The following is a 12,671-nucleotide window of genomic DNA, read 5'->3' on the forward strand; positions in this document are numbered from 1 at the left end:
AGCGCTCGCCTCCCGAGGCTCTACTGTCCCAGATCAAGCTTCCTATGCGGTTGCGTTAAGGAGAGCAGGACGCCTGGGAAAGTGAAAGCACATCAGTGCACACAGACTTTGACAGGAGAATAAAGGTTGTGAAAAATAAAATCCTGATCCAAGCGTGCACGCTTAGTCGCTTGTGGTTTGAATTGACGGCCTGCATGCGGTACGATTCTAAGTGCACGTGTGAGTAAACGTGCACACTCGTCCACAGTGAGTTCCTTTACGATAGGATCATCTGGAAATGCTTTGTTGAGTTTAGTGAAGATATATAAAAGACACTTGATGGCTCTTTAGCGTGGTGGGCTTCGTGTCTTCGTTAGCGAGCACCTGAAGACATATTTCGTTCTCAACAGAAGACAACTCGATATAACTCTGAATTTAGCGAGTTTGAGCAGCAGCAGCGGTTCTTCGCGCCCGCTCTGCATCTCCTGGCTTTAAAACGTGTCCCGTTGAGTTTAACAGCAAAGCCCTTCTCTCGGTCAAGCCGTGGAGACCACCAGACTGTGCAGGATGAATTTCTGCGGGCAAATCAGCACAGAGGGAAAGCAGATTATTAAAGTCTGGACACGCGGAGGTCTGCTCTCCTTTTCTATGTGACGTATAGTCTACCTCCTTTAAGTGTGACAGTCATAGCACCCATCCAACGGCTGAAGATGTGTCATGTTGATCATGCCAGTGGTCAGACGCACAGTTCCTTCCTTTTAAAGTTTGATCAAATGTTTTATCACATGTGGTTAACCCTCTCAACCCCAAGCCTTTCATTGTGTTGCTGCCGTCACACTTCTCTCTCTGTGGTCTTGATTTTGTAATACGATATAAAAGTCCTGCACCTGTATGGAAACAGCAGTAGAGAGAACTCAAACATGTCTTCTGTGCACAATAACGTTGCGATGCCATAAATCGTAAAAAGAGGAAAAAACAAGTTTCTTTGATGATTTGTTTTACAAAAATTGGAAAACACTTTAATCTGTATATATATCCAACATGTTTCGGAGGAGGAGGAGGAGGAGGAGAAAGAGATTGCGATGGGGAAATCATTTTCTTATGGTAAGGTGACACCCTTATATGTGTTACTTTACACCCACTTCTTTATCTGTACCTCAGATATAAATTGGAGATTAATGCCGTTAACATGGCGCATGCCCTGACAAGACACATTGGCACACACACACACACACACACACACACACACACACACACAAGTGTCATCTGATTTCCAGGCTTCCAGTGAAAAATCTTGAAACTCAGGAAGAATGGAGACGTGATATCGAACTATAATTAAGTAAGCTGAGCCTCGGAGGCTGCGGTCTGTTGCCTCGGTGATACTAAACCGTAAACCTTCTTTGTCACCGGGTGTCGACAAATAGCAGCAACGTGACGGCGTTCGTATCGGCTTTCATCAGTTAGGATTCGTGGAAGGTTGTTCTGTACTGGCATTGAAGTTCATTGATGTTACTTCATATCTGGTTTAAAGTCTTCCAAGGAACTTTCATTTTGTGTTGATTGTGGCGGCCCCTGTGGACGAACGCGGTAGTGTTTTACGAGCACCGGAGTCCCTTTAGAAAACCTCATTTTACTGCAGCAGGCGTCTGACGGTCTGCTCCAGTCAGTCCTGGTTCTGGTTCTCCAGGGCCTCCCTTCCATTTAGCCGGCCCAGCAATACGGGCTGGGTCTCTGGAGAGAATGACGTATAGAAATAGATCTTCTCTCTGATGCTCTCGTTTTCTTATGTAGGTCATGTCGAGGATCAGTGTTAAATTGAGACTGTTTCATAACCAGTCAAAGTGCAAAGTGCAAAAATGCTTCCTATAGGGAGCATGTGACGGTAGCTTTTACCTTCAAACACACTACAAGCAGACACCTTATCTTAAAACCATGTGAGTGAAGTCCGTGAGGAGGTGCTGGTGGTTACGGCGGTTAATAAATGTGGTTGCGTGCTTGTCATTTTAGTGTGGAAATCCAAGATGAGTGTGGAGCCGGAGCAGGGTTATTAATTTAAATAAATGTAAGTGTCGGTGGTGTTTGCAGGAGCGCAGCAGGATTCAGTTTACCGCAGCAATTACGTGTTCTGAACGACACCGGAGGGGAGTGAGTGGAGGGGGCAGGAAAAGCCCCCACAGGTTCCACAGGAGAGGGAGGGAGGGAGAGAGAGAGAGAGAGAGTATTCTTTTGATGGCTTTTAAATCAATTTAAACGTCTCGTCTGGATCACAGCTGCATGTACATGAGGTCCTCAGAGACGTTGTTAAAGACACACACACACACTTCATCTTCCCTTATCTCCTCCCTTCTTCACTCTCCCCCTTTTCCATCCCCACCTGCATTACATGACATCCCTTCCTTTTTCTCCCACTCCTTTTCCTCTCCTCCCCTTCTCGTTCCTTTATTTTACCCTCCTCCGCCCTCTCTTCTCCGTCTTTTTCCACCCTTATCACCACTCTCTCTCTCTCCTCCATTTCAAACATAAAAGCTTTATTTAAACGAACGCTTGATTAACGTCACACATCAGCAGCAGCGGGGTCAGCATGCTAATCACACCAGCACATTACAGAGAACCTTCCACCTCTTTCACCATCCATCTCTGCCTCCTCAGAGTTATCAGTCGAGTGTGTGTGTGTGTGTGTGTGTGTGTGAGGATTTACAGCATCAGAGCCAGATTTGGTCCGTATGCTCCCAGGCAAACCCCCCCCCCCCCCCCCCCCCCCCCCCCTACCAGCAGCAGCAGATTATATGTCCATCACTGCACAAAACTCACACACAGAAGCCAAAGACTGGACAATATTTCCAAAACACATGAGCATACAAACATGAAATGTGGAAAACGTTGTGTGTCGGAGATGGAAAGTGTGTGTGTGTGTGTGTCGTGTCTCCACCCATCTGTCCATCTAAAGTACGACAGTGTCATCATATCCTCTCTGGCTCTTTTTTGGGCATATCACTAGTGTGTGTGTGTGTGTGTGTGTGCGTGCCTATTAATAAATGAGACAGGATGTGGTCGCCATGGTGCAAGGTCCTCCCACGCCTTGTTCTGACTCTGTGTGTGTGTGTGTGTGTGTGTGTGTGTGTGGTCAGATGGTGTGTTGATGCATGACAGAAGATGCAAGACGTTTGTATTTCTAACGATTCGTCTTGCCGTGTTTCTCACCGTTTCTTGCCGAGTTTAATAGAATTTCTTGTGAAGGACATAATGCTGTCTCACACACACACACACACACACACACACACACACACACACACACACACACACACACACACACACAGAGCCTGGTTCACTATCTGTTGCAGGTGAAAAGATTTTTTTATAATTATTTGTCTCTGTGCGTGCGTGTGTGTGTGTGTCCATTTCCAAGCTTGAAGGTTGATTCGAAAGTCAGGCTGTTACCATGGCAACCCCGCATGCCTTTGCGTTACCAAGTTTGAAATGTCGGCAGGCAAAAAAAAAGAAAAAAAAGAGAGAAGATGTGTAATTCAGGGTCAGCTGTTATCTGCAAAATGGTAACTCCTGTTCGTTTCAGTCACCTCCGAGCACCAGATGGGTGGTGTTTTTGTTGAGGTGACGTCTGCTTGCGTCTCGGTCAAGGAGCAGCACAGAATCGTGTGTGTGTGTGTGTGTGTGTGCGTGTGCGCGTGTCGCTGTAACAGCTCTGGATGTCTCGTGTGCTGAACCCCGCCCGTGCGGTGCTGCAAAGTGTTAAAAGCAAATGCTTCTGGCCCATAAACCCCCGACAGAAACATGAGCTTTTTATGTTTTCAGTGTAGAGATGGATTTGCATGTCCACAAGGGGAACCCAGTGTGTGTGTTTCTATTTATAGACCGACACACACACACAGCTGGCAGGCTGAGAGGAGTTAAACCCATGACTGCACCACTCCTTCCTCCTCTTCTTCCTCACTCCATTTCATGTTCCGTCTTTCTTCCCTCTCCGTCCTCCATCCCCATCCCTCATCTCACTCCTGACTCTCTTGTTTCCGTCCATGTGCACCCAGTCACCTTGCCTCTTCTTTCTTTTTTTTCCCTTCCCAGCCCCCGTCTCTCGCTCAGTCTGCCATCTGCTGGAGAAACCCAGTAACTGCAACGGGCTTCACGCTTCGTTTAGCATTCCTGCGACGTCCGGTCCGGAGGACAGCTTGGCCCTCGTGATTACAAGAACACGGGCGTGTTTGAAAGGTCGGGGGGGGGGGGGGGTCGGTGTCTGCGTCAGTTTTTAATTAGTTCTGGCAAAGACGCACCTGAGACACGTGTCTCTGTGTCGCTTCCTGTAACTCGTGAATAAACAGCTGCTGTTGATTGTTGAGGGACAAACTGGTCTTTAAATTGAGTTTCTCACAAACCAAATTGTCCGTTAAACACATTTAAAAAATGCAGATTTGCTGGATTATATTTGTCATGTTAATAGTGTTTCAGCATTAAATTTCTTTCACTGCGGAATGATTACCGTCAATGAAGTAGTGTTGACCGTTATGATAAGATCTATTATACATCCCAAATATTAGGACGTTTCACTTCCAAACCGTTTAGTTCCCGTCATAATAGAGGAAGTTGCTCACTCATGAATGGACTACTTGTTCATTGTTTCGAAAAAGTAGAAGCTTGAAATGTTGATACTTCTATCCTGAATACAACAAATAGTTCGAGAGACTTTTATTTTGAAAGACAAGTAGTTGAAGAAGACTCTCTTCGAGGATGTTTCTGTCCGTCTGCTCTTTCTGCACTTCATCTTGGAAGCACAACGAAATAATTTAACTTAATTATATTTCTGGCTCCCTTTGTTGCAGAAAAACAATCTGTAATCCCAGCGGCTCCCTAATTATGGTCTCAGAAACGGCTTCACTCGTGTTTAATCGGAGCATGTTCCGCTTCGTCTGCTGCAGAGACGCAAACTAAACGTGTAAATGAACACGTGCTCGATCACTGGGGAGCAGCACGGACCTTTGGTGGCCTGAATGTTTCTAGAGAACAACGTCTTCGCCGTCATGAGTCATCTCACCTCCTTAGCTTTGCTACGGGACTCATTAAAGTCGCTAATGAATCCCTTTTGACCTGAGCGCGCCGCACACACACACACACACACACACACACACACACACACACACACACACACACACACACACACACACACACACACACACACACACAGGTTAGTGTGATGACAATGATGTGTCCTGTTTTAACCTCCCTATGATGTGACTGTAGTTGCGTGTGTATTATAACTTGTTTCGTGCTCTAAATTAGCATTCAGGCAAGAACAGCCATTATCTTGATGGTGTGTGTGTGTGTGTGTGTGTGCGTGTGCACCTGTCATTGCCAATCAGACAGGTTCTTCCAGTTCTATTTATAGCTTCAAGGAAATAGACTTGTTCTCACATGAACACACAGACACGCCACTCCTCTCAGGTGTGTGTGTCACTGAGGAGAGCGTATTTTGCATGTGCCGGCCTTATCTCCTGTGTGTGTGTGTGTGTGTGAGAGAGACAGAAACACACACTCCCACAAAAGAGGCGTGCTCTGCAGCACACCTGAGGGGGCGTGGCTACCTGACGGGAAGTTTGGGAGGGAGGAAGTGTGATCTATTGTCCCAGGAGCTGCTGCTGTGGAAGGAGAGTCACCGGCGAGTCGTGGAGCGACAAAGAGACAGTCAAAGGGAAATGCTGTGTAGAAGTCATCTTTGAGAAGAGGAAGATGGGAGGAGGACAATCTCAATAGCAACAAAGAGAAAGGGTAAAAAGTAGAGGGAGCAACTTCCTCTCTGCCGTTGCCCTCTTCAGAGTCGCCTCTCCAAAGGGCCCGGACTGTGAGGCGTCCCGATGCTGGGCTTGTGTCGGCCCAGCGCCTGCTGCCTGGCGCCCCTGTTGTTCGGCTACGAGGGAGGAGGGCAGGGCGACGAGGACCAGCTGGAGCCCGGGCACGTCGAGAAGCTGCAGGAGATTCGCCTAAGGGCAGAGGTCAGTGTGAGAGGGACGCAAAGTGGAACCCCAAAGACCCCCGAGACCCCGTGAGGACAGCTTGGGTTGATGATTGATGATACTGATCGTGTTGTAAAGGCCGTGTTGCCGCGTTGTGGTTTAATTCAGACTTTTAGGCAAGCAGTGATTTTGTGTTGGTTCAAAGTCAACTGGAAAATTCTGTGTTTTTGGCATTTTATTTGCTGCTGGAGGATGAAATCCTGTTGGAAGAGAACACACTTTTTAAATGTTCTCCTAGCCCGTCTACAACGGTCATCCACAAACCCTTTGTTCCGACTAAAGACATTAATCTTCACAGATGTGAGTCATTTCAGAAAAAACTAAAGGCCCAGTAATTTCCTTCCCTGTTTTTTGGCAAACATCACAGACAACACATTTCCACTTTGTGGCTCATTTATGAGCTTTGGAAGGTGCGACTACAAGAGATTCACAGCAATATTATAGAAACATTCAACACATCCCTCTGTGTATGCACACTTGCAATTTTGGCATGCGCTCACCTTCTTAAACTCATTTCATCTCACAGAAAGGAACTATTCTCTGAAATGATCCCTTTTCATCCTGATTAAAAAGCAGCCAGCAAAGATAGAAGCCTTGCTGAATGTCGATCCCAAGAGTAAGCGTATAGATATTTACTCATGCAGCCTTTGCTTTTAAACTAGCAGCAGAAAGTGGGTCATTTCCAAGGGCTTCATTATGTTCTCCCTTATCAGTGGCAGCTGCTGTTCATTACACCGAATCACGTCCGGATGGCAAAGCACCGTAACGGTGTCCAGGTCGCTCCGCCGTCGAGGAAACGCGCAGAAATCCAGAGTATTTGTTGATCTGTTGTGCAGGACGGCGCATGTGATTTGGCGGGATGGGACGGGAGGGGGGGGGGGCAGACGGGTGCACTCGTGTGTGTGTGTGTGTGTGCGCGCACTCAGTTGTTAAATATAGCGGCTCGAAAAAGAAAAGGGTTGATTCAGTCAGTTTGTCTGTGTGGGTGCACTTCAGAGCTCTGTTTGACTGTTTTGCAGATGAATCATTTTGTGTGTTAAGCAAATCCACTTCACAGCTCTTCTGTGTGTGTGTGTGTGTGTGTGTGCGCATCAGGTCTACTGGGGCTGATTGTTGTGATGTAATTAGTCCTGCTCTAATGAATACACTGATCCGTCTGACAACGTCTCTCAGCAGGAGAGGAAGAGGAGGGTGTGCGCTACAGTATGACCGCGAGCTGGTGCAGAACCTGACCTTTCGCGTTTGTTTTGCTCTGCTGATGTGCGTCTCTGCAGTAGCGAATCCGAAGGAAGCCTCGGTCTTATTCAATCGGGCAACTTTGATTAAAAGCCAATTATTAGGAAGAGAAATGGCCCAGAGGAGGTGTTGTACCATACACTAAATGTACCCTCCTCGACAATATTTGATATTTTCACAGGAATGTGAGCTTGCTTAGCCAGATGTTGGGGATTAGCGAAGTTTCACACCTACATTGCAAAAGCCTGAGTTGGGTCTAACTTATAGTACTGTACGTCCTTCAGCTTATATCAGCGGTTGCTATGTCATTACCTGCTTTTGTCAAACAAAAGCACTCTGATTAGCTTCTTGACTGACGGCCCGTGTGGGTGTTCCTTTGGCAACCACGGATAAGCCCGGTTGGTGTTGCACCTCGCCGTTATCTCAGTTAAGATATCTCCAGTCAAGAGACCTTACACCTTTCTTGGTTGTGTTTTCTTATTTTTCCTCCTCAAGGCATCGCCTCGTTCTTTTGTTTCATTCTCTTTCACGTCGACTTTCCAGAGTCCCTTTTCTTTTGTTGTGATTTCCGGATTGCACCTTCTTCCTTTGCTCCTGGCCGTTGTTTCTGTTTCCTATCTCCTCTCCCTAATGATCCGTACCATCGGGCCATCTATCACGGTTTCCACCATCAGTCCTTCCCTTCCTCTTCCTGTGTCTTTCTCTGCAGCAGTGTGACAATATGATGGTTTTTTCTCTCTCCCCGGGGTACAAAAACACATTTATTGTAAGACAGAAACATGCACAGCGGGAGCACAAGGAGCTGTGTAGTGTCATTACAAGCTGGGATATCACATGGACACTGGTACGCAGGGATGCTGTTGAGAAATGATAGCGCTGGAGCGACTGTTTCGATTTGAGCGCTGGTTTCTGAAGTGCTTCTGACTTGTATTACTCCCTCTGTTCAGACAGCCAAGGCCATTACTGCAAAGACAGACAGGCAGAGAAAGGGAGATGGGAAATGATGGAGGGAAAGACAGATTGAGATGGAAAGAGAGATGAGAAGGGGAAAAAAGACACGGAAATGGAAATAATGCGGCTAAAAGACAAAACGACATAGAGACGGAGGGGAAAAGACAGATAGATGAGGAGAAGATGAAGGTGCGGCGATATAAAGATGAGGGGAAAACTTCTAATTGCAACAACAGCAAGGCCACTCATTCAAGATAATTGGCCTTGATGCTAGTTCCTGTAGGATAAAATGCTCAATTAGCCAGCTAGCTAACAGCTGTTGAAGATACAGTAATGTACGAGATGCTAACAGACAAGATAATGTACAAGACACAAAAACTAAGCACCATACAAACACAACGCATTCACATTAGCCACTGTGCTAGCTAGCAACTAGCTAATGTGGCTAAGGTGCTAGCCACTTTGCTAGCTAGCAATAGGGCTGCGTATATCTTAACACAATGCTTGGGTTCCAGCTTGAGACCAAAACAATATGTTCCAACACATTACAGTACTTTGGGGAATATAAACATGTTTTTGGTGTCATTGAACACTCAATCCATTGGTGTTAAATAAATAGATGAAATGCTAATCTCGCATTATAAAAGCCTCATGATTTAGTCAACAAAACTACAAATTGAACACATTTTCTGACACTTCTTAGTCCTCTGGTGTTGAGATTAGCAACAAGCTAGTGCTCAACACAATCTGGTCCATTTAGTTTGTTAGATTTGGCGAAACCCAGCGATGCTTTGAATTGTTCCTTATTTTTAGAAGAGTAACTTTAATGCAACGCCAGCTAAGGCCTCCTTTACTCTTTTCATTTCAAGTGTCTCATCAGGACCCCAGATGTGAATGAAGCATGATGTCATTATGACATTGTGTGTTTTAATTTGTCTGACGCACACTTTTACTTTATTTTTTCCTTTTTATAAATTCACACACCTTTTGTGTTGTCCATGCTGTCAGCTTGTAGCTTTCTCTGGTTGATCGTGTTCGATAAACAACATTCTGTGTTTTGAGTCTTTTGTCATTGCCTGTGCTGTCTTTGTTTATTATTATGGTGCAATTTTAGCAGTCTGCTCCTGATTTGTGGATAATAAAATCAATATCCGTCCCTCCATATGTGTGAAAACCCCCCCCTGGAGAGATGACGTTGACATTTCTGCAGTGAAAGTATGCGAAAGTATGTCAATTGAGGCTGATCTCATGAAAGTTGCCCCTGCGACTCGTGCAGGAATGTTGCTGAACGGCGGCGGTACGAAGTGAGCCGTCGGTGACGTGATCGGAGTTTTAAGAGTGCATCTGGTGTGCGTGATATTCTCTGGGTATCCTCCTGTTGGAGAAATGAGGATCTCCATGGTGACACCACCCCCTCCTCCCCGATGTCCTATCTCAGAATTGATTACCCATGGTGCATTCTGTCCTCTCTGGGCATGTACTCATGAATAGAAAGAGAAATAAGGAGTGCGTGATGAGCCGAGAGAAACATGAAATCATTGCGTTGTGGCCGTGTTAATAATTCTCATGCATGACTGCACCTCCACCTGCTGCATCACTCCATCACTGTTGCTCCTATAATCCTATAATGGACGTCACCGCCTGGTTTTTGGGGGGGGGGGGTATGTATTAACTACATGTGGACTTCCCCACATCTGATGATGAATATCAGGAAGGTGGAAGGTGTTTTAAACAGCACAATAAACAAAGCAGGAATAGTCCTTTAAGTAAACGTTCCCCATCTTAACAGATTCAGCCAACACCTCAAAACAAACAGGCATCTTAGTGACACTGTCCAAACTGATCTCCTGCTCTTCTACGCCTGAACTCCGTGACGAACGGCTGCCACTTGAGTTGCTCAGAAGGATCTGGATGCTCCAACATCTGTTTTCCTTCTCTCTCTCCCTCCCCCCCTCCCCCACTCTTTTTCGTTCTCTCGCTCCGTCTCGCCACAGAAAAGCGTGAAGGAGGGAATCCTGTTAAAGCAGACCAGCTCCTTCCAGAGATGGAAGAGGAGGTACTTCAAACTCAGAGGGAGGACCCTCTACTACGCCAAAGACTGCAAGGTCAGCACTGTCGTCTGAGCTGCTCACACATCCGTCATTACCCAATTACTTGGATTTCAGAGGACGTTTTGAGAATAATTTCACATCTCTGATGTCTGTTCAGAAAACGTGTATTGCCGTCTGTAGATCAATGTTTTTCTAACTCGCTTGTTTGTGTTTAAATACATGAATTGCAGGCAAGATCTCCGAGATACATTCACAATCCATTTACCTTTATTGTTGTATGTTCAAGACACTAATTATTTAAATCAAATGTAGAGGTCCACACTTTGAATTCAATGAATATGTCAGGGAAATTGTTATCTTCCTCTTTAACGCAATTAAAATAAGCTTCTTGTTTCCACTTGAACTTTATGACACAATGCTTGTGTGGGTTAGATACATATCTCTCTATATAGACGTCAGCGTGTGATTATATGTACGGTATCTGGATAAGATACAAGAGAAGAAAAAGCTTATTGTTTGTCTTTTCCTCCCATCAGTCTCTGATTTTTGATGAAGTGGACCTATCGGACGCGAGCGTGGCCGAGACCAGCACCAAGAACATCAACAACAGCTTCACGGTAAGCAACAGGACTGCTCACGGCTTTAGAATCCCAACAATGTGACATGATGTTGACAGATGGATAAATGAGTTGCATAGATTTAAGTGCAGAAACATATTTCAGTTATTATTCTGTTTCTCTTCCTCAGGTGATCACTCCATTTCGCAAACTGATGTTGTGCGCCGAGAGCAGGAAGGAGATGGAGGACTGGATCGGCGCTCTCAAATCCGTCCAGAAATGGGAAACCTATGAGGTCAGCGTCGTCCCGCCCCCCCTGCACATTGTTATTTATTCAGCAGGCTGACACAATATCGAAATGAGCTCAATTGATGATGAACACTGTGTGATTTATTTAGATGAGAACAGGTGTCACACACTCACTTCTTAATTCTTCTCCCATCTGTTCTTCCTCTCAAAGTATCCACCTTTTCTGCTTTCTCGGAGGAAAACGCTCTCCTCCTCCTCCTCCTCCTCCTCCTCCTCCTCCTCCTCCTCTTGTTTCTCTCATGTACTTTTCATTTCAGCTCTTTGCCAGCAGATTAACGTGGCTCATACAATCAGCCCCTGTGCTTTAATAGGCTGTAAAGCGAGCTGAGCACTGAGCTGCTGTCCCAGCGCAGCTGAAATGCTCTCAGGTGTTTGGCTCTCAATATTCCCGGCGTTTGGAGATTTAATCTCATGTCATTGTCATTTACCCGGATATTCCTACTTTGTGTGTTTTCCCCCGTCTCATACTGCGAGTTGGTGACATCAGATCGTGGATAGCATCTTCTCCAAATTCGTCCTTATTTGGGAGCCGACATTTCGATATCTCTAGAGTTACGAAGACTTTCTAAAAAAGCATAAAAAGATGATTTTGTATCAGAAGTTTGTTCTGACTGCTCTGATGTCTCATATTCTTGTTGTATAGCTGCCTGTATGGAACTCTTTTGCCCGTCAGCTGCAGCGTCGACATCATTGCCTCTCCCCTCGTGTGTCTCCATCCCAAGGCCACAGAGTTTAATATGCACTGCCGATGTCATTCTCTTTCCACGAGGCCGTACTTCCTCAGGCCCGTGTGGTCCAGCATGAGATCCTGCAGTATCTGCGTCCCCGGGCTACGTGTTCTGATGTGGATGTCTTCCCTCTCCCCTCCTCAGGCCAGCCAGTTCAACATGGAGCATTTCTCCGGGATGCACAACTGGTACGCTTGCTCGCACGCCAGACCGACCTTCTGCAACGTCTGCCGGGAGGCTCTGCCAGGCGTCACCTCCCACGGCCTCTCCTGCGAAGGTACACACACACACACACACAGTTGAAGACACGTTGAGGGCCAACGCCAGAGATTCTGAGCAGTAATCTTCAGTTTTTAACCGTTCTCTTACGTAAATGTCTTTACTGGGAGTGTTATCGCTGCAGAGAAGCATTGAGAGCATGTGACAGCGGCAGTAAAGGAGTCTCTTTATAGCTGCTGCTTGCAGGGCGAGGCAGTTTCATCACCGGTGTGACATACTTGGAAACATTATGAACACACATGCCACGTTTTTTATATACATCAAAGGTCACTTACCAGTACGCATTATTGTGACATTTTTTATTTTTGTTTCTTTGTCCCAGTTTGTTATGAATTAAAATGCTCAAATTCATTTGTGATCTGTTGCATCCTTTTCATAGATTCCTATTGATCCTCACAAAACAATTAATATGAATAACAAACATGTATAGAAATGTATCAAATATATGTAGAAGTTTGAAAAAAGTTTTAAAAATGTGTTCGTTATAACAGCACCATTTCACCTGAAGTCATGTGAAAGTTTTTGATGCCAACAAAACAGAAATATCAGCTGATCAACAGT

At 45.7% G+C, this 12,671-nt stretch overlaps 1 protein-coding gene across 2 annotated transcripts in view; it reads left to right on the forward strand.

The window, feature by feature from the left end:
• LOC306796518 (diacylglycerol kinase eta) overlaps nucleotides 1-12,671 on the forward strand; it is a 46,518-nt gene that overhangs the window by 16,999 nt on the left and 16,848 nt on the right. For both annotated transcript variants that reach the window (XM_079295476.1, XM_079295477.1), the window contains exons 3-6: nucleotides 10,181-10,291; nucleotides 10,774-10,854; nucleotides 10,985-11,089; nucleotides 11,976-12,108. In XM_079295476.1, coding sequence (XP_079151602.1) covers nucleotides 10,181-10,291; nucleotides 10,774-10,854; nucleotides 10,985-11,089; nucleotides 11,976-12,108 — 430 coding nt within the window. The remainder of the gene's footprint in view (nucleotides 1-10,180; nucleotides 10,292-10,773; nucleotides 10,855-10,984; nucleotides 11,090-11,975; nucleotides 12,109-12,671) is intronic.

The sequence above is a fragment of the Melanostigma gelatinosum genome (assembly GCF_949748355.1).
Source record: "Melanostigma gelatinosum genome assembly, chromosome: 23".
Lineage (NCBI taxonomy): Eukaryota > Metazoa > Chordata > Actinopteri > Perciformes > Zoarcidae > Melanostigma > Melanostigma gelatinosum.